This window comes from Pongo abelii, chromosome 12, assembly GCF_028885655.2.
Source record: "Pongo abelii isolate AG06213 chromosome 12, NHGRI_mPonAbe1-v2.0_pri, whole genome shotgun sequence".
Taxonomy (NCBI): domain Eukaryota; kingdom Metazoa; phylum Chordata; class Mammalia; order Primates; family Hominidae; genus Pongo; species Pongo abelii.
Genome location: NC_071997.2, coordinates 46,196,328 through 46,217,719, shown reverse-complemented (window position 1 = coordinate 46,217,719; position 21,392 = coordinate 46,196,328). Strand labels below are relative to the sequence as shown.

The window sequence follows — 21,392 nt, the reverse complement described above, 5'->3', positions numbered from 1 at the left end:
GTTAAGTTTGGCTCAGAAACTTGAAGAAACAACCTGGGAGAATCACATGACAAGGAGATAAACACAGCAGGGTATTCATTTCATTGCACAGGCAAAGCAAGAAGGACTCCCACCTCCCACCCCCAGCGTAACACTGTTCAAATACATTTGGGGTGAAAATGTACTTTGGGGTGTTTAAGACTTCATGTTTCATAAAATTCTGATACATGCTACAACATAGTTAAACTTTGAGGACATTATGCTAAGTGAAGCCAGTCACAAAGAGACAAATACTGTATGACCTGACTTATATGAGGTATCTAAAGTAGTCAAATTCATAAAAACAGGAAGGAATGGTGGTTACCAGGGTTGAAGAGAGGGAGAAAAGGGGAGTTGTTTAATGGGTACAGAGTTTCAGTTTTGCAAGATGAAAACATTCTAGAAATTTGTTTCACAAGAGTTTAAATATACTTAATGCTGCCAAATGGTACATTTAAAAATAATTATGATGGTAAATTTTATGTTTTTTTTAACCACGATTAAAAAAAAAGGTTTCATATATCAGGTTCTCATCTAGCAGGATGACAAACAGGCTTATTTATCAGTTGAGGTACAGAATGTTACAGTCTAGAATGCAAATTACCTGAAAGAATCAGGGAACGTCCCCTTAACATAGAAATTGCATTGGTTTCAAAGCATTTTCCCAGCCTGCATTTCCATATGCATTTTAATGTTTTGCCTCAGCCAGGAGCTGCCCGAATGCAACAAAACTCAGAGGAAAGGCGGGCATGGCGGGTCACACCTATAATCTCAGCACTTTGGGAGGCCAAGGTGAGAGGATTGCTTGAGCCCAGGAGTTCGAGGCTAGCCTGGGCAACATGGTGAGACCCCACCTATACAAAAATTTTTTTAAAAAATGAGTCAGGCGTGGTGGTGTGCACCTGTGGCCCTAGCTACATGGGAGGCTGAGGCATGAGTATCGAGTGATCCTCAACCTGGAAGGCTGACGCTGTAGTGAGCCGTGATTGTGCCACTGCACTCCAGCCTGGGTGACAGAGGGAGACCCTGTCTCTAAAACAAAAACAAGAACAAAAACATGACCATCCTGGCTAATACAGTGAAACTCGTCTCTACTAAAAATACAAAAAAAATTAGCCGGGCACGTGGTGGCGGGCACCTGTAGTCCCGGCTACTCGGGAGGCTGAGGCAGGAGAATGGTGTGAACCCGGGAGGCAGAGCTTGCAGTAAGCTGAGATCGTGCCACTGCACTCCAGGCTGGGCAACAGAGTGAGACTCTGTCTCAACAAACAAACAAACAAACAAAAAACCAAAACCAAAACCAAAAACACAACCTTGGAGGAATACGGTATGCGTGTCCATTCACCCCAGTCTTCCTCTTGGCTCAGCTGGACAAATGCTGCCTCAGAACCCCTGTCAGGTAGTTCTTCCTATCTTTGTGCTTTTTTATCCTTGTCTCCATATTTAGCAGCCTTGGAATTGGCCGTGCATTACTCCTCCTATTCACTACCTTCTCACAGGCAGAAGTGTGTGTGTGTGTGTGTGTGTGTGTGTGTGTGTGTAATCCTATATTTACTGGGATATTTATTATTAGGAATTTAACATATCTTTTCAACTTTGTCAGTATCATTGTGAGGATTATTACTGGGGTATAGGTTTAAATGTTCACCCCAACTATGTTTTTCCTCAAGGCCTTGTTATTTTTATTTTCTGATTTTTGCTTAACACATTTTTTTAGGAATGCGTCTATCCTATTATAACAGAGATACTTAATATATTATAGCTTTGATAAATTGTTGGCATCCGTGAAGAGAACGCTGTCTACATCCCAAGAATCTGGCCCCATTTCTGAAAAAGGAACTGATATTCTTGGAGCCTCAGAAACGCTGCTGCAGACACCATGCATAGCCACTGCCTCAGTTCACCCTCACGACACTATGGCACCCTGCAAGACGATCATTAGTATCTTCACTTTGTAAGAGGTCTGAGCTGGCCCAGCAAACCTGGCTCCTAAAACAACAGCCTCTACCTATAGAAATCAGCACACAACCACCACCATTGATAACAGATGTTTAAATACGAATTGGCATCTTCATGAGGAAATCAGCAGGAAAGCCAAGCAAGGAATCCGCCTTGACCCTGAGCTCCCGAATGGAGGGGCTCACCCCTGGCCACGCCTGCCCAGCAGGTGATGCTCCGGGTGCTTAATGCCAAGCTGGTAGAAGCAGGACACACAGAGCGGCCACCCACACTGCACATTCATCTCTAAACCCTAGGCCCGAAGGTCATGAATGGCAATTTTTAGAGACCTAAAGGCCTAACTCTCCACTAGAGAATCATATCCCAAGTGTCTGGTTTTACAAATCTCCTAGGACAGAAGGGAACATCTGAGAAGTGGCAAGAGGGACCCGGAGAAGCTCACTGATGGCCACAGGACTAGAAAGAGGTGCGTGAGCAAGCTGGATGCTCGCTAGGCTGCCAGGTCTCCTCTTTAGAAGCTTCATCTGGAAAGGAGTGAAATTTCATTCCATTTCCATTCTCACCAAGAGGTTAATTTCAGGCTTCAAACTTAATTTTCTTCTTTTTTTTTCTTTTCTTTTTTTGAGACAGAGTCTCGCTCTGTCACCCTTGCTGGAGTGCAGTGGCGCAATTTCGGCTCACTGCAACCTCTACCTCCCAGTTTCAAGCCATTCTCCTGCCTCAGGTTCCTGAGTAGCTGGGATTACAGGCGTGCACTGACATGCCCAGCTACTTTTTGTATTTTCAGTAGAGACGGGGTTTCACCATGTTGGTGAGGCTGGTCTCAAACTCCTGACCTAGTGATCCACCTGCCTCCGCCTTCCAAAGTTCTGGGATTACAGACGTGAGCCACCGCGCCCAGCCCAAACTTAATTTTCTAGACTGTGGGTAGGGCACATTTCTCAGTAGTCACCTTCTGACTGTGACCCCTCCTGCGCCTAAGTCACAGTGGATGCAGTAAGTAAATCCTGAGTGAGTGTTCTACATGCCCTGGCAACATCTAAAGCCACAGCAATTCCTTGTCCTTTTTTGTTTCAACTCGTTTAACAAATCTCCACTGACTGCCTGGAGACAGGGCTTTTTCTGTAGAGAGCTCACACGGAACTCCATCTCACAGCCACTCAGAACACGAGGACCACATGGGCCACGTCTTCCACTCTGGATGGTTTCTGTTCTTGCTTCAATGGTGCACAACCAGATATCGTTGTCTTGGGGGCTTCCTCAGAGCTTGTCCCACATCTTTAAATGAGTTGAACTGGCATCTGTCTCAGCTGCTCTCCTCCCTCTCCACCGCTTGCCCGTGGCTCACAGCTCAGAAGAAAATGCCTCGAGGGGAGCGCCCCACCTTCAGGAGCTGCAATGAAGAGAGGAAGCAGTATGACTAGGCCGTGAGGACTCCAGAGCTCCCAGGAAGGCCTCAGAGGCGTCAGCTGGGGCCTGGGTGGCATTCATCCAGATGAGGCTCACTGGGAAGCCAGGAGCTGGTGACTCTCTTGTAAAATGCAAGAACTCCTGTTCGTCTCAAATCCAGGGACAAAAATAAAGGTTTCAGTTTTTAACATCTTCCAGGCTGAGCTTGCAGGTTGCCCACGATTAAGACAAAGTAGACATCTGGTAGTGCCAATTGTTAATGCTGTGGCAGTGTGCCATAAAAACATCATGTGAAATTCACAGAAGGGTATTAAAAACAATCAAAGTAATTTTCCTCAGCAAAATCCCCACTTTCATTTCCACTCTGAAATTTTAAGGACAACCCTTCTCAGAAATACAAGTAAGTGGCATAATTCTTAGTAAAAGGCAATGTTCTATTGCACTTATTATTTTTTAAAAATCCGGAACAGGGCAGAGCATTCAGATTGAAAGAAAACTCGTGTCTGGCATTAATGAGATGTGGGAAGGAGCTCAATTCTGCCACGGATCGCGTGATCTGGGGGCATCAGTGACCTTGTGGAACTTTCATTTCCCACAACTGTAAACTCTGGTGCTGGTCGCTTCTTCGCAGGTTGCTCTGATGCCCAAAGTATTTTGCCCGGTACCTGGCATGTGTGGAGACTTGTATGATATCACACAAGGACAGTAACTGAGGGTCAAGTTATTGACATATTTTACTCACATTTAAGTTATAACTTTTACCCAGTTAGAAGCAGAAAAAAATTTAAATAACCAAGTCATGGAAAGAACACTACACTATAAACTCAACCAGTTGGTGGCAGCCTGCGGTGGGGTTGAGGGTGGGGACTGACTGCAGAGGGGCTCCGGGGAACTCGCTTGGGCCATGGGAATGTGCTAAAGCGGGATTGTGGTGACAGAGGCGTGGCTGCATAAGTTTTTAATAGTCATCAAACAATGGGCTTCAGAGGATTAAATCTTATGTAGATTTCATCCCATCAACTGTTAGAAAAAAAATAATAATCAGGAGATCTGGAGGCTGGACTCAGTTCTAGATTGATTTAACTAGCAGCGTCATCTTTGTTAAAGCATTTCTCCCTAGGTCGAGGCTTCAGTTTTCTTACCTCTAAGATATCCCAGGAAGGCCTGGAAAATGGGGAGCAGCACTAAGGAGAGAAAAGACTGGGTTTGAAGGTGCTGGTGCCTGGGCTCACTGAATGCTTCAGCAGGGAGGGCCCTGCTTCCTTTAAAGACACGGTGTAGGTCTGCAGAGTCCGAGAGAAGACGATAAAGAAGCGGCTGAGTCCATCTGGCCATAATTAACTGGACGCAATGCCGTCCGCAGGGAGATAAGGTCTTTAGCTCTCAGAAAGGAGAGAGGGCCAAGTTCAAAATGCTGCTACTACACAGCCCAAACCGAAACTGACATCAACGTGCCCTCGTCTCTCTTTAAACATCTTTTAAATGCAATTTCACATCTGAACCACACTTTCAAAGTGTCCAGGCATCCCTTCAGAGCCCACTGGTAGTCTTTTTAAGAACTGGCACATTAAGGGACATATTTAAATAGAAAATACAAAACCCACAACTGCCACAGCCACACTTCTTCTGCTGCAGTAATGAAGGCGGTGACCGGTGTCACCAGACAATGCTCACGTCTAGCAGGGCTGGCAGGGTCCCACTCACACTGTGGGTTGCAAAATGGAACCAACAGAGCTAACAGGGCCCCACCCTTACGGCTCTGAGATCTTCTTCTGCCCATATACATCCACGATAATTCAAATTTGTCCACATGCTCTGGTGGTAAGGATCAAATCTCCACTGACTGCCTGGAGACGGGATTTTCTTCGTAGAGAGCTCACACAGAACTCCATCTCACAGCCACTCAGAACACGAGGACCACACGGGCCATGTCCTCCACTCTATTCTTGCTTCAATGATGCACAACCAGATATCAAATTAAGGAGCTGCTTCGTGCTTAGTGTAGCATTCAAGGCCTTTTGCTATCTGGCCCTGTCTCATTTTCAGTCCCATATCCTGTGATCCCTCCTCCCCAAATCCTCAGTGATAGGCAACTCTTGCCATTCCTCTTATGTGCAAAGCCTTCTGAGGCCTGCACTTCTGCACAAACCACCTCTTCTGCATGGAAGGAAGCAGGATATCCTGTCAGGACTGTTTTGAAAAGTAGAGCATTTTAACAAGGTCAAAATGTTAAAAACCTACTTAAAAAAATTCTCTAGTAACACAATAAGACACCCTCAATTCCACCATAATTATAGCAGGCTTTCACTTTCTATTTCACTAGTTTCAAACTCACGGAGTTTTACAAACATGTTTGACTTACACAGCTGCCCCCCATTCCTTCCTCTTTCTCTATGAAAAATTACAGGGGACTTTCTCCTTTACTTATTTCTGTATTACTTGAATTTTCGGTGTTTTTTTAAATAATTGAAAAAAGTAACCTTTTAGAAATCGCTCAGCACTGGGGTGACATGGTAGATGGACACTGTGGGCTGCTCAGTTTTGCTTAGGTGGCTTTGGCTCCTTCTCCAGGCAGGTGTGGGACCAGGGAGGCCAACTCCCCCATCAGAAGTCCTCCCACCACCCCCCATCAGTGATTGGTCAGGAGTCTTCACTGAAGCCCATCAAAGCAGGGCATTGGTATCTATGAAGGCTGCTATTGGTCCAGCCATGAGCTTAGGTCTAAAAATTGGCCCAGTAGCCTAATGAAAGGACTTACATTCCATGGTTCAGGGAGAAGGGGCAAGGAGCAGGTGCTGGGCTTCTCCCTGTCTACCAGTGGATATTTAGGTTGAAGAGAACTATCAGTTCTGCTCCTCACATTAAACCTAAGGTGCATTACTGAATGTACTCAAAGAATTACATGTTATAACTGGATTTTCTGTACAATCTAGAGTTCACAGGTAATGGAAGATTGCACTGTGATTCAAGTACTATCTCCCCTTCCCCCTGAAGTTGAATATACATAAGTGCACATTCACTAATGTAAGATGTTAAGCACACAGCCCCTGTCTCCCAAGACCTGGCCTGGAAAACAAGTGGGGAAGATGAACAGCTGAAATCCTACAATGATAAACATCAGGATTAAGGCATGAAGGGGCTCTCTCACACACACAGAGGGATGATCAGGGATAGCCTCTTAGAAGGGGTAACTGCTGAGCTGAGACTTGACTTAAAATATGAGTAACAGAAGGGCGAAGGGCAGGGAAAGGCTCTAGGCAGCAAAGAAAGAAAGAATGCAGCAAACAGAGGAAAGTTCTTTTCAACAAATGGTCCTGGGACAACTGGAGAACAACATGCAAAAGGATGACCCTGGATCCTGACCTCACACTGATATGGTTTGGCTCTTTGTCCCCACCCAAATCTCATCTTGTAGCTCCCATAATTCCCATGTGTTGTGGGAGGGACCCAGTGGTAGATGACTGAATCATGGGGGCAGGTCTTTCCTGTGCCGTTCTTGTGATAGTGAATGGGTCTCACGAGATCTGATGGTTTTAAAAATGGGAATTTCCCTGCACGGTTTCTCTCTTTTGCCTGCTGCCATTCATGTAAGACGTGACTTGCTCCTCCTTGCCTTCTGCCATGATTGTGAGGCTTCCAGTGCCATGTGGAGTTGTAACTACAATTAAACCTCTTTCTTTTGTAAATTGCCCAGTCTTGGGTATGTCTTTATCAGTAGTGAAAATGGACTAATATACCATATACAAAAATTAATGCAAAATGAATCAAAGACCTAAATGTAAGAGGTAGTACGTTATAAACATACTAGAAGAAAACTTGGGACTAAACAATAGTTTCTTAGATATGACACCAAAAGCATAAACGACCAAAGGAAAAATAGGTAAATTGGGTTTCATCAGAATTAAAGACTTTTGTGCTAAAAATGATACCATCGAGAAAGTGAAAAGACAACTTAGAGAGTGGAGAAAATACTTGGAAATCACATACCAGATATAGGGTACTGGTATCCAGAACACAGAAAGAACTCTTACAATTTAAGAATAAAAAGTCAAATAACCCAATTAAAAATGGGCAAATGATCTGAATGGGCATTCCTCCAAAGAAGACACACATATGGTCAATGAGAGCACATGGAAAAGATGCTCAGCATCATTAGCTATCAGCAAATCAAAACCACAATGAGATATCACTTAACATCTATCAGGATGACAGTAGTAAAAAAGGAAAGATAATAACAAATCTTGATAAAGATACGGAGAAATTGAAACTCTGGTACCTTGCTCACGAGAATGTAAAATGATGCAACCATTTTGGAAAACAGCTTGGCAGTTCCTCAAAAAGCAAAACATAGTTACCATATGACCCAGCAACTATATTCCTAGTATATACATAAAAGAACTGAAAACAGGTACACAAATACTTACATACACATGTTCACAGCAGCATTATTCATAATAGCCAAAAGTGGACACAACCCAAACGTCCACTAACTGATGAATGGATAAACAAAATGAGGTATATCCATACAATGAGGTATTATCCAGAAATAATGAAGTACTGATACATGCTACAACGTGGGTGTACCTTGAAAACATTATCCTAAGTGAAAGAATCCAGTCACAAGAGATCATGAAATGAATAACATGAAATGTCCATAATAGGCAAATCTATACAGACAGAAAGTAGATTACTGGTTGCTTAGGATTTGTGGAGAGGGGGAAATAGGGAGTGACTATGAATGGATATGGAGTTTCTTTTTGGGATACTAAAAACCTTCTAAACTTAGATCATGGTGATGGTTGCACAATTCTGTAAATCACTAAAACCACAGTGTATTGCACAAAATCACTGCACTGTATCCCTTTTTTTTTTCTCAGTGTCTTGTTCTGTTCTGTTGTATGGGCTGGAGTGCAGTGGCATGATTATAGCTCACTGTAACCTCAAACTCCTGGGCACAAGTGATCCTTCTGCCTTAGTCTCTGGAGTAGCTAAGACTACAGTTGTGAGACACCACACAAGGCTAATGTTTTTATTTTTAATAGAGATGATGTCTTGGTATGTTGCCCATGCTGGTCTCAAACTCCTGGCCTCAAATGATCCTTCCTGCCTTGGCCTCCCAAAAAGCGGGGATTATAGACAGGAGCCACCATGCCTGGCTGTACTGTATGCTTTAAATGGGTGAACTATGTGGTGTGTTAATTATATCTCAATAAAGATGTTTTGAGGGCAGGGCATGGTGGCTCATGCCTATAATCCCAGCACTTTGGGAGGCTGAGGCAGGAGGATCACTTGAGTCACTTGAGTCCAGGAGTTTGAGACCAGCCTGGGAAACACGGTAAGACCCTGCCTCTACGAAAAAAAAAAAATATTAGGCACGTATGGTGGTGCATACTATAGTCCCAGCCACTCGGGAGGCTGAGGTGGGAGGATTGCTTGAGCCTGGGAAGTTGAGGCTGCAGTGAGCAATGACCGGGCTACTGCACTTCAGCCTGGGTGACAGCGTGAGGCCCTGTTGAAAAGAAAAGAAGCTGGGCTCAGTGGCTCACGCCTGTAATCCTAGCACTTTGGGAGGTCGAGGCGGGTGGATCACCCAAGGTCAGGGGTTCAAGACTAGCCTGGCCAACATGACAAAACCCCATCTCCACTAAAAATACAAAAATTAGCTGGGTGTGGTGGCACGTGCCTGTAATCCCAGCTACTCGGGAGGCTGAGACAGGAGAATCACTTGAACCCAGGAGGTGGAGGTTGCAGTGAGCTGAGATCGTGCCACTGCACAGCAGCCTGGGAGACAGAGTGAGACTCCGTCTCAAAAAAAAAAAAAAAAAAAAAAAAGAGAAAAGGAAAGAAGAGAAGAGGTTTACCCAAGGACCTGTGAGGGGTTGAGTGTGCCTAAAATACATAGAGCTGGGACAATGGAGGTGGCACAAAGAGACTGGAGAGATCAGTAGGAACCAAGTGATGAATGGTCTTCTGGGCCAGACTAAGGAGTCTGGGTATTTTCCTGAAGGTAAAGGAGAGGCACCAAAGAGTTTTAAGGAGGGAAGCAATATATTAGATTCAAATTGTAGAATACGACTACTCCGGCCACAGTGGGGCGTGGCTGGCTGCAGGAAGGCAGGTGAGGAGACACACAACCAGGGAAGCAGGAAGAGCAGGTGACTTTAAAGGGCAGCCCTCGCTCACTACACCTTTCCTTAGAATGCCACGTACTATGTATTTTTACAGACACAGTCCTTACTCTCAAGTAACTTATACTTTAGATGGCAGGATGAGAGGCTCGTATGAATTAGGATAATACCAATGGAACGTGGCAAGCTTCAGAGGAGCTTGGAAGTAGCCGTGAGGTTCAGTCGGAAAGTCACTGAGTTGGGGACTGGTTGGGCTGCATGCAGGTGTTCTTTGAGAGCCTTCCGTTTGAGACAACTCCACCCAGAATTCAGAACTGGGAAAGCCCCAGGTTACGAAACCAGCCTCCATCTTCCAGTCAGGCACTGGCAAATTGCCGAGAACCACAGAATCTCAGACCTGGAAGGGATCAGAAAGGCCCCTGAGCCCCTCCCTGTCTGATGTCTGAATTCTACCTACAGGACCCCTGGCTTTTTTTTGAGGCAGAGTTTCACTCTTGTTGCCCAGGCTGGAGTGCAATGGCACAATCTTGGCTCACTGCAACCTCCCTGTCTTGGGTTCAAGTGATTCTCCTGCCTCAACCTCCCGAGTAGCTGGGATTACAGGTGCCTGCCACCATGCCCAGCTAATTTCTGTATTTTTAGTAGAGACGGGGTTTCACCACGTTGGTCAGGCTGGTCTCGAACTCCTGACCTCATGATCCGCCCACCTCAGCCTCCCAAGGTGCTGGGGTTACAGGTGTGCGCCATCACACCTGGTCAGACCCCTGACTTTCTTAAAGATCTCCAGAGAGTCATCACAAAGGTGGTCTGTTTATCCCATCTTTGGATGCCTGGGACTGTCAAACCTTTCTCCTTTGAGCTTGGCTGCCATCCCCTGCTACAGAGCTCTGCCATTAAGGCCACCTGGGCAGGCCCATCCTTCTGCGGTCTGAACCTCTGGCTCATTGACACTGACCGCCATGTGCCCTGCACCAGGTCTTCTCTCCTTAAGGCTACACATGTTCCTATCCCTTCCATGATTCCTCAGGGAGGTGATCTTGAGTTTCTCCTCTGGTCATTCTTAGAAATCACTAGGATTCCTTTGGGGAGCCTTAACAAGTAACAGCCTAACAACCAGAGCACTTAACTGACCACTGCAGAGACAAGCAGACCACGTGGCTTAAGTTCAAAATGATCACAGGCAGCCAGTGCACAGGTTGACACAGATGGCCCTGGCTGGACAGGAAAACTACTAAGTTGATTTCCCCCAGGGTATTACTAAAACACACCTTCTCCACCCTGTGCTTGTGGAATAGTATGCTTGGCCCTTGTACAGGAGAGCGCACCTCTCTCCTCAACGGACCCAGACTTTAGAACAATCACTTTACAGTTGTTCAGATGGTAATGGACAGGAAAAAGAGGAGGCAAAGAGAAAGTGGAGAAGGGCAGCAGAGAAACAAAGGGAAGAGTTCCCAGTCCATCAGTAAGCCATACCAAGTGCCATCATTTAAAGACTTTCTCAGAAGACAAAAACAGAGACAGGATGTCTAAAACCTTTATCCAAGAGAGCTGTGAAGGGCCGTGGAATTGTAAAGGACAGGGGGAGGTATGTCTGCAAGGCCAGACAGTCCAGGAAGAAAGGGAAACCTGAACAGACGGTAGTGGACACATCCTACTCGACCAAAGCAGATATGTTAATGCTGATGAAATGACATGAGCCAGCAGACACCTGAGGACATCTATGCTGGAAAGGCTGGCCCCATGACCAGCAAGACCCTGAGACTCAATAGTTTTGCAGAAGCCAAGCTATGCCTTTGCTAACTGAGCTCTTCATTTATTTGTTTATACCTGTCTGTACCACAAAAAAAATCGGAGGCACTTCAAAGGATGTACAAATTAAAGTAGAAATGTATGAATAAGAATTAGGACCAAGAAAGGAATTTTGTGTATTTTGTCTTACTCAACTTCTACATTTCACAGTTGAGAAAATTGGGACTCAAAACAATCAAGTCACCTGCCTAGGGTTTCACCATTACTAAGTGGCAGTTAGATTTGAATTGAGTAAAACATTTAAGCTCTTTCCTCTCTGCACCATGTTGCTTTTAACTTTGGGCTTCTCTGTGGACACTCCCTATCCAGGCAGAGAGCAGAGTGGTCAGGAGCTCAGACTCTGAAACCACACCACTGAGTTCAAGCCTGGGCATCACCACGTACTGCAGCAGGTGACCCTGGGTAGGTTACTAAATCTTCCTGCTCCTCAGTTTCCCCGCCTGTGAGATGGGGATGATTGTAGCACCTACATCCCCAGGAATGTGATGAAAGTTAAATGAGCTAATATTGCTAATACACTTTTAGAACAGTTCCTGGCACACAGGAGCACTAAAGCACATTATAAACTAGCAAGCTTAACTAGACATGAACTTGGGTGAGCAGCTCAACCTTTCAAGCCATCATCTGTAAGATGAAGATGATACTGGGATATCTCCCAGTCACAATGACTAAAGGATATAATATATATAAAGCATCCATACATGTCAGTTATCATTCCTCCCATGCTACTTTATTTAAAATCATCTCTTCCTCCATCCTGGGCTAAATGTTATTGGATAATCCAGACACTAAAATAATCAGTGAAATGAGCATTCGATATGTCACTTGATTTGGAAACATAAATGTAAGCTGAAAGAAAAATCTTGCAATGCAACGTGAATTCATTAAAATTAAAAATAAAACACAGGAAGGACAGATGATACTAAGAGAATTTCTGGCCAGGCATGGTGGCTCATGTCTGTAATCCCAGCCCTTTGGGAGGCCAAGGCGGGAGGATAGCTTGAGCCTAGGAGTTCAAGATCAGCCTGGGCAACATGGCAAGACCCTATCTCCACAAAAAAATTAAAAAATTAGTCAGGCATGGTGGTGTACACCTGTGGTCCCAGCTACTCAGAAGGCTGAGGTGGCTGTGTTCTTGCCACTGCACTAAATCCTGGGTGCAGAGTGAGATCCTGACTCAAAAAAAAAAAAAAAAAGGCAGAAAAGAAAAAAGAAGAGCACTTCTTTGTTGTTTACTTTATAGCATCAGGGCAATTAATTCCACGAGAGGAGCCCTAGAGCCTGTTGGGTTGAGCCCACCTCATCCCACACCCCAGCTGCAGTAAATGGGAGAAGGATACTGGGGAGTAGTTAGTGGTAGGTTTTTAGAAGAAGGTTGTCTTTGGTTTTGGAGTGCTGAGATTAAGTGCTTTCCCCTCTGAGTTCAAACTTTTATTAACATATATTTGTAACACAGTAGACTAATGATATTATAGTTTAAGCATACGCTTGGCAATGTTTTCATTTAAACCACACCAATGGGATATCTAACCTTTACACGGTCAGGGTCCACATAATGCATTTTTTTCATGTCACATTCTTCAGTAGTATAATTTAACTTGAGGATATAAAGGATCCACACTCCAAACACAAGCAATGTGCATCTGGAAAAAAATCAATTAGGTATTATGATGTAGTCATGTGAGAATCATGAGATGCAATGTGACACTGAAAACGGAATCCTAAATGAGTCTGCCTGCTATGCAGCATAAAACTACAATCTTTAAGTTGACGTTGGGGTGAAAGGAAGGGGCCATTTCCTATTTTCCTGACAAGATAAACTAGTCATTTATGATTGTCTTTGTTATAAGCAAACACAGAAAAAACTTTTTTTGCAAGGGCACTGTAACAAAATCTGAATCACAATGTCAATTATTGAACTTAAAATCAAGTAATAGACTTGAACTTTAGAATCTCGGCTTCAATCTTTCGTGACTTTAAAATTCTGTCAGTCCTTAAAAAAAAAAAGAAAAGACACAGTTTATTCACAGTGCTTCTACAGAATTCTATCCAGAAGTGAGGCCGACTGAGAAATGAGACAGGACCATTAGTTACCCTTAAGATGACCTAAAAAATATTTTTAAAGATCTGATAAATTCACACCATTATATAGTTTAATACACACACACACACACACACACACACGCACACACACGACTTGGAGAAAAGAGCTGAGTCTAGTCTTAGTTTTAGAAATCTCATTTTTACTAAGTTCTCCAGTGACACAAGCCGCAAGCTAAAAAGTTTCAACCAAAATTTAAGAACCACTGCTTTAAACAATTCTGTTCTTGAAAAAACAAATGTAAGAAATAATTAAAGAGAAAGTAATCCATTCTCTAAATAAAGGGGCAGTTTTTTTTTTCAAAAAAAGCATCTAGCATAATATATTATACATAATAGATGCAAAATATTTCTTAATATTTGAGGATGAGAATACAATGAAGTGTTGCTGGGAGTGTTTTAAAAACTTTAAAATTCTCGTTTAAAACAGGCTTCCCATGACAACTTGGACAAGTTGGGATTATGTATAATGATAAGTGAACAGGATGCTATCAATTTGTGTAAAAGTGGGTTTGGGCAGGGGGCATGGCAGAGCACACACACACAAAATATTTCTCATATACACAAAAAACTGGTGACACTGGTTATCTTTAAATATGAAGGGGAAATGGGGAGCAGGGATGAGAAGGTGTTTCACTGAGACTGTTTAATACCTTTTGAATTTTCAATCTTGAAAAGCTAGTATTACCTATTCTTCTCTTCAGCCCCAGAAAAGGTGTTACATTCAGTGCATATACTTCCCTTATTTTGATTTAAAAAAAAAAATAAAAGGGCGTGAAGGCAAGCCCAGTGTCTGTAGCACATATCAGATTGTGCCTTAATTCCTGGCGCGAGTCCACCTCACTCACAGCCTAAGCAGCACAGGGCGCAGGTCTATCTCCCCTGCTGCCTTGTGGCTGGCGCCCAGCATGACGTCATGAACATGGTGGGCCTCAACAAATATTGATTGGTGACTAAAGGGAGGCTGAATGTAACATAAGCCTTATTCTTATAAATTTCCTTTTCCCCTACACTTCCTAAGTCAGTAAAGTGAGACAGAAGACTAGACTGCAAGGTTGGATTTCTATGTTTAGACATGAATAAAGGGCAATTTTCAACTGGGTTTGACTGGTATATACGTAAAAAAACACCTGCCAAGTCGCTCCTTGATTAATTCTACCACTTATTAGGATATAAGGGTGACCTGGCTCAAACACCTGTCATCATTTTTAGTATTCGATATTTAACAGTATTCAAGGGCCTTCAGGGAAATTTAATTAACCATATTTTAGATTAACTTACAATAGCTAAGGGAAAAGCCCTCTTTTGTTAAATAAGGGCATGAAGAGCAGTACACGGTGAGAGCTGCTCTCCCAGGCATCCAGGCCAAGGTACAGAGCCTGAGCAGCTACTGGGCACTGTGCACTTACAAATACAGCCAGCTGTACAGGCCCACTCTGGCTGTGCACTCAGTCTTTACTCAGACGTGCCTTTGAATAATCCTTTGACCAAGCATGCCTCTCCAATATTAGCCATCTTGAGGGCTCTCATTGAATTTTTCCTCCTAGTTCTACAAAGTTGACCCAAAGCAGGGGGATCTACAGTCCCAGGGGCGGTACTTACTTGAGGATGTCTTTTAATAACAAGCTGGGCCTTCTCATCTTGCTTTGAGCTCGGCTGTACCATTGCAGGGAAGGCCTCGAGCAATCACTTCTCAGTTTCACATAGGTGTACTCACTTGGCATTGCTGTGAAGAGAGGGGAAGAGGGCAGTGGGGAGAAAGAGAGGAGAGAGTTAGGAGGATGGATTATGGTTTTCAAAGAGCCTTTATATGTTGCATCCACGCCATGGAATAGTAACTGGCAATAAAGAATGAACTGTTGTTACATGCAACAAAGTGGATGAATCTAGAGGGAACTATGCTGAGCTGATACCAAAATGTTACATACTGTATGATTCTCAACATTCTTTTTTTTTTTTTTCTTTTTTTTTGAGATGGAGTCTTGCTCTGTTCCCCAGGCTGAAGTGCAGTGGCGCGATCTCAGCTCACTGCAACCTCTGCCTCCTGGGTTCGAGTGACTGTCCTGCCTCAGCCTCCTGAGTAGATGGGATTACAGGTGCATGCCACCATGCCAGGCTAATTTTTGTATTTTTAGTAGAGACAGGGTTTCACCCTGTTAGTCAGGCTGGTGTCGAATTCCTGACCTCGTGATTCACCTGCCTCGGCCTCCCAAAGTGCTGGGATTACAGGCATGAGCCACTGCACCCGGCTGATTTTTAACAGTCTTAAAATGACAAAATTATAGAAATGGAGAACAGACTAGTGAGTGTCAGGGGTTGTGGAAGGGGAGGTAGATGTGGCTATAAAAGGGCAACACGAAGGACCTTTGTGAGGATGGAGATGTTCTACATCTTGACTGTATCCATGTTAGATTCCAGCTGCGACATGGTACTATAGTTTTGCAGGATGCTATCATGGGGGAAAATGAGTAAAGCATACACAAAATCTCTCTAGATTATGTTTTACAACCGCATGTGAATACAATTATCCTAAACTTTAAAGTTTATTTTTTTAAAAAAGGACCTTTTACCTTTTAGAGCTACATACAGAAATATCTACAGATCAAATAGTGAAAATGAGATCTGCTTCAAGAACTCAGGAAGGGGATAAGTGGAGGGCCGGGGAGAATAGATAAAACCAACTTTAAGCTGATAACTTACTAAAACTGGGAGATGGGTACCAGGGCTCACTACACAATTCTCCCCACTTCTGTGTACGGTTAAAATTTATATAATAAAAAAGTTTAAAAAGAAACTTACATCAAAAACAGAAGTGTTACATCAATAAAAAGGAAAAAAGAGAGAATATGGCAATTTAAAAACACTTTTCTTAAAAAATATGTTCTTAAGTGTGCCTGCCTATTTATTCTTTTGAGATAATTTTATTAGCAATTTTCAAGTTCTAAATAATATTCCTAGAGTACTGTAGTAGAAATTGGTCCGTCTCCCCCATATTCACTTTCCCCTAACTCAGCTTAACAGAGCTCTGGATTTTTAGTGGGGCATAGTACCTCCCGGAATGAAGACTACATTTCCCAGTCTCCCTTGGAGCTAGGACTCAAGACTAAGTTTTAGCCAATGGGATATGAGCAGAAGCATCCTGTGCAATTCTCAAGGTGCATCCCTTGGCATACTCTGGCTTCTCCTTTATCCCCTCTTCCTCCTGACTGAAATATGGACCATGATCTGCCACTCTGGACCACCCAGAGAGGACATTACTCAAGGATGGTAGAACAACAAGAGAAGGAGCTGGGGCCCCTGGGACAACCCCATAGGGCAGAGAGCTGCCACTCCACTTCTGGACTGGTCTATGATAGAGGAATAAGCTGCTGTCTTGTTTAAGGAATTGTTAATTAAAGGCAAAATTATATCTTAACTAATATAGGCACTAGTTACTATTATAATAAATGCATATATTAATATAAGAAATAACGTCTTCACTATAGTTTTTAGTTGGATGGAAGAAGTTATATCTCATTCACTATTCACTTCATTTTTCCCGTTAGGGTTTTGCCATCTTCTTTGAAAAAAATCTGTTTATCTTAAACTAAACAGGCATTCAAGTTTTTTTTTTCTGCTACTGTAAACAATCTCTTCCTTAACTCCTTAATTCTAATTCTGTGTAGCAAGAGTTTTTATCATTATGTATAATTCTATCAAAATAGTTTCAATAAGTGTTGAGGGCCTTATTAATAAACCTGTGCTGAAGAATCTGCTGAATTATTAAATGAGAAGTTAGAACAACTGAGATCCTGGAAGGTTTTCAAACACCACAGTTCTGTGGTCGCTTCACGTACAGTCAGCCAAGTGGTGGGAAGCAGCAGGCTACCTGCAGCCTGTGCATGTTTAAAATGGAAACTTCTGAGATGACCGGAATGATACTCAGTTCACACCAAGTGGACCTCCAGAGAACAAAGATGACTGTGGTAAGAGTATGAGAAAGACTCCAGGGCCTCCGCCTTCAGGTGCTCTGCTGCTGAGCCAGACAGTGCTCTGGCTCGTGTTCTACTCTGCCCGTCAGACTATAAGCCTGGAAATATTTTCTGAACTCGCTCCTAGCTGCTGGCTTCTCGTAAAGCTGTGATCCTAGGATGTGCTAGTGAAAGACCGGGAGACAACCTTTCTTTTCCCCGACTTGGTAAAGCTTTGGATAGCAGTAGTAGCAGGCAAGGGAAGGTATCTACATGTGACTCCTGCAGCAGTCGTGGGCATTCGGATTCTTGGGTTTTTAGGCAGCAGACGCTGTGGCACTTCCAGCAACTTTGTGACAAGTACAAGCTTCAGACTAGGGGTGACAATGGCTCCCTGAAGACCAAATCCATCTCTCTAATGTGGACCTCTCACCTAAGCCCAGACCTGTATACCTAATGACTTGTTTGCTATCTTCACCTCAAGCAACATTCCTAAATGGAACCTGGCATTTTCTTCTATTCCTTTCATTCTTTGGTATCTGAACCATCTGTTCAGCCATAAGATGAAAACCTGCAGGTCAACCAGACTTTCATTCTCAACCCCAGTCAATCCCCAGGCCTGCCAATAATACCTCCTGAATTTCTCCTGTTCACTACATGCCTTTAATAGAAATCACTTACCTCGAATGCCCTGATCTCAATTTTATCGCCTCAAAGCCATCTTTCAAAAATACATATCTGCCTACTGGTTCCCAGCTTATTTCAGATTCTGTGACTCCATGTGACAAACCTGTCTATCACACTGCACAAAGAAGTACTGTTAGAAACCTGGATGTGCCAAATTGTTACTTCAGTGCCTTTGCATATGATGTGCCCACAATCTGGAATCCCACCCAACAATCTGCCTGGTAAGCTACTTTTCATCCTTAAACCCAGCTCAAGCATCTCTTTCCTTATCTCTGAGGTCATTTTTCAACACCACACCCATACCTGGGCACGTCCCTATCTCTGTTTACCACAATGAACTGAATTTTCTTTTGCAGACTCCTGGAGGAATGAGCTGTAGAGCCAGAACTCTGTTCACCTTTGTATCCCTAACACCTAGGACAGAGATTGGCACACAGCAGCCCCTTAAGAAACATCTCGAATGGAATGAAATGTGCATTACATGTCTGTAGCCTGTCATCAAACAAGATAAACTTCCAAGAAAAGCATTTTCTCAATACTGATTAAGAGTAAAACTAAAACTGAATGTTAACAGAAATTATAATGGCAAGAATAAAGCATAAACTCTATTGAAACATCTAAAATGGCTGGGTGTGGTAGCTCACACCTTTGGGAGACTGGGATGGGAGGATCACTTGAGGCCAGGAGTTTGAGACCAGCCTGGGCAACACAGTGAGACCCTGCCTCTACAAAAAAAAAAAATAAATAAATAAATGAAACATCAAAAATGTCGAACAGCAGGAAATTTGTTGGTAAATTACAGCACAAACTACATGAATACTCTACAGTCCTTAAGATCTTGCTACACAGCAGGGTCTCTGACTGACAGCATCAGTGTAACCTGGAAGCAGGTTAGAAATGCAGAGTCTCAGGCCTGCCCCAGTCTTGCTGACTCAGCATTTTAATGAGATCCTGGGACATTCATATGCACATTCAAGTTTGAGAAGCACTAGCTTTAAGTACTCAGTACTTACATTTATTGACACTGAAAAATATAAGAAAAAGGCAGTTTTATAAAAATCTATGCATCTACACATGTAGTTACCTCCTGGGATATATCTATTAAAGGTATGTGCTCTGTGGTAGGCAGGCATATGCAAACCCACCCCCAAAGGCCAAGGAAGAGGCTGACGAATCCAGTTTCTCAGAAAGAAACATGTGATGGGGACTTATGAACAGAAGCCATGTCCTGGATGGCGGCGAGACAGGATAATGGTTGCCCATGCTATTACTTCCCAGACTGAGGGCGTATACACCCAGGTCTTAAATACCATACTGAAGGAATGTATAGGACATTGACATCCAACCCTCAGGAAAATGCAAGAATTTACCGAAGGGCAGGACTTACGGTATAACAGCAAGACTGTTTTGACCTAAGGGCAAGACTTACAGTAAGTATATGAAACTAGAAACCTTAGAAGGCTTCCTGGGACTGGGGTTAGTCAGAAGTCAACATGGCAGATTAGCATCCAAGATGGGGTTGCTTTAGCCTCCACAGTATAAGAGTTTGACTTCCCAAGAAGTTTCATCAAATCCCTCTACTTCAGCTCAGCAGGCATTACTTCTGATTTACAAGGGACCATGTGGATTCCATGTCCCTCAACATCACGAGAAGGGCCAAGCTGGGTACAACAGACAAACGGCGGAGTGGCCTCTCCATGATCCCTTGGAGAAGCCAGGGCTTATCAGCTGAAAGTCATGATCACCTTGACACCATCTGGACTGTTTTCATTCATTTCTTTTGTTTGTGATTTTCTGTTTGGTGAAAAGGTGGCAGTTGAAGGTTGGATTATATGAACATTGAATCAGGGGCATGCTTTGTTAATTGCTAGAATAACTGTGTCATAAATTTCAATACCAATTATACTTTTGTTTTTTGGTTTGAGATGGGATCTTGCTCTGTTACCCTGGCTGGAGTGCAGTGGTGTGATCACAGCTCACTGCAGCCCTGACCTCCTGGGCTCAGGCCATCTTCCCACCTCAGCCTCCTGAGTAGCTGGGACTCCAGGCACACACCACCATGCCGAGTTAATTTTTTTTTTTTTTTTTTGGTATAGACGGGGTTTTGCCATGTTGCCCAGGCTGGTCTCTAACTCCTGGGCTCAAGCCACCCACCAGCCTTGGCCTCCCAAAGTGCTGGGATTACAGTTGTGAGCCATCATGCCCAGCTGGCAAATTAAACTTTTTTTTTTTTTTTTTGAGATGGATTCTCACTCTGTCGCCCAGGCTGGAGTGCAGTGGTGTGATCTCGGCTCACTGCAATCTCTGCCTCCCAGGTTCAAGCGATTCTCCTGCCTCAGCCTCCCGAGTAGCTGGGACTACAGGCACACGCCACCACACCTGGCTAATTTTTGTATTTTTAGTAGAGACAAGGTTTCATCATGTTGGCCAGGCTGGTCTCAAATTCCTGACCTCAGGTGATCCACCCGCCTCGGCCTCCCGAAGTGCTGGGATTACAGGCGTGAGCCATCGCACCCGGCCGGCAATTATACTTTTAACCAACAAAAAATGATCAGACTGCAGGGGAGGAGTGTTCATGTAGCCATAGGTAATTATAGGTGTAGAGGCATCTGCAATAAAGCACACCTGTCATCAACAGGTGGTACGATTGTTTTGTTTTTGTTTTTTTAGAGATAGGGTCTTGCTCTGTTGCCAAGGCAACAGTGTAGTGGTGTGATCATAACTCACTGCACCTTCAAACTCCTGGGCTCAAGCGATACTCCCACTTTGGTCTTCTCAGTAGCTGGAACTATAGGCATGTGCCATTGCACCCAGCTATCTGTTTATTTGTAGAGATGGGGTCTCTCTATGTTGCCCAGGCTGGTCCCAAACTCCTGGCCTCAAGCGATCCTCCCGCCTCACCTCCCAAAGTCTTGGGGTTATGGGCTTGAGCCACCATGCATGGCCTGGTGGCGCAATTGTGAGTGAGTTTATTTCTTTTTGCATTCCTTTTTTTTTTTTTTTACTACCTGAATTCCATACATTACCAGTTCTATTTCTGAAAAACTGAAACTACTTTCACTTAGGGAGGAAATCCTTAAGCTATGATTGAAATTTAAGCCATGAAAAGACATTTGAAAATCACCCCAAACAAAATATTTTTAGGATCCCTTGATCATCTCTTTAGTATGGGACAAAAATATCCCCAAAATTAAGCATTTAGACTTAAAAAGCAGAAACAAATCATGAGGAACTTCACTAAGAAAGGACCACATGTTTGCTGAACTGGAAAAAACCAGATTTATGGAGATGCAAAATAAAAGATGTCAGCAGTCAGTAAGTCCAGTTTGCC

At 43.6% G+C, this 21,392-nt stretch overlaps 1 protein-coding gene across 3 annotated transcripts in view; it reads right to left on the bottom strand.

Moving 5' to 3' along the window:
• The window catches only part of ST3GAL5 (ST3 beta-galactoside alpha-2,3-sialyltransferase 5), a 52,425-nt gene that overhangs the window by 9,175 nt on the left and 21,858 nt on the right, over positions 1-21,392 (bottom strand). For 2 of the 3 annotated variants that reach the window (XM_002811821.5, XM_024242638.2), the window contains 2 exons: positions 15,027-15,150; positions 12,856-12,967 (listed from right to left, as the gene is read on the bottom strand). In XM_002811821.5, coding sequence (XP_002811867.1) covers positions 12,856-12,967; positions 15,027-15,150 — 236 coding nt within the window. Of the gene's footprint in view, positions 1-2,929; positions 3,300-12,855; positions 12,968-15,026; positions 15,151-21,392 lie in introns of those variants that run through there. The other variant, XM_024242642.2, reaches the window with a different exon arrangement.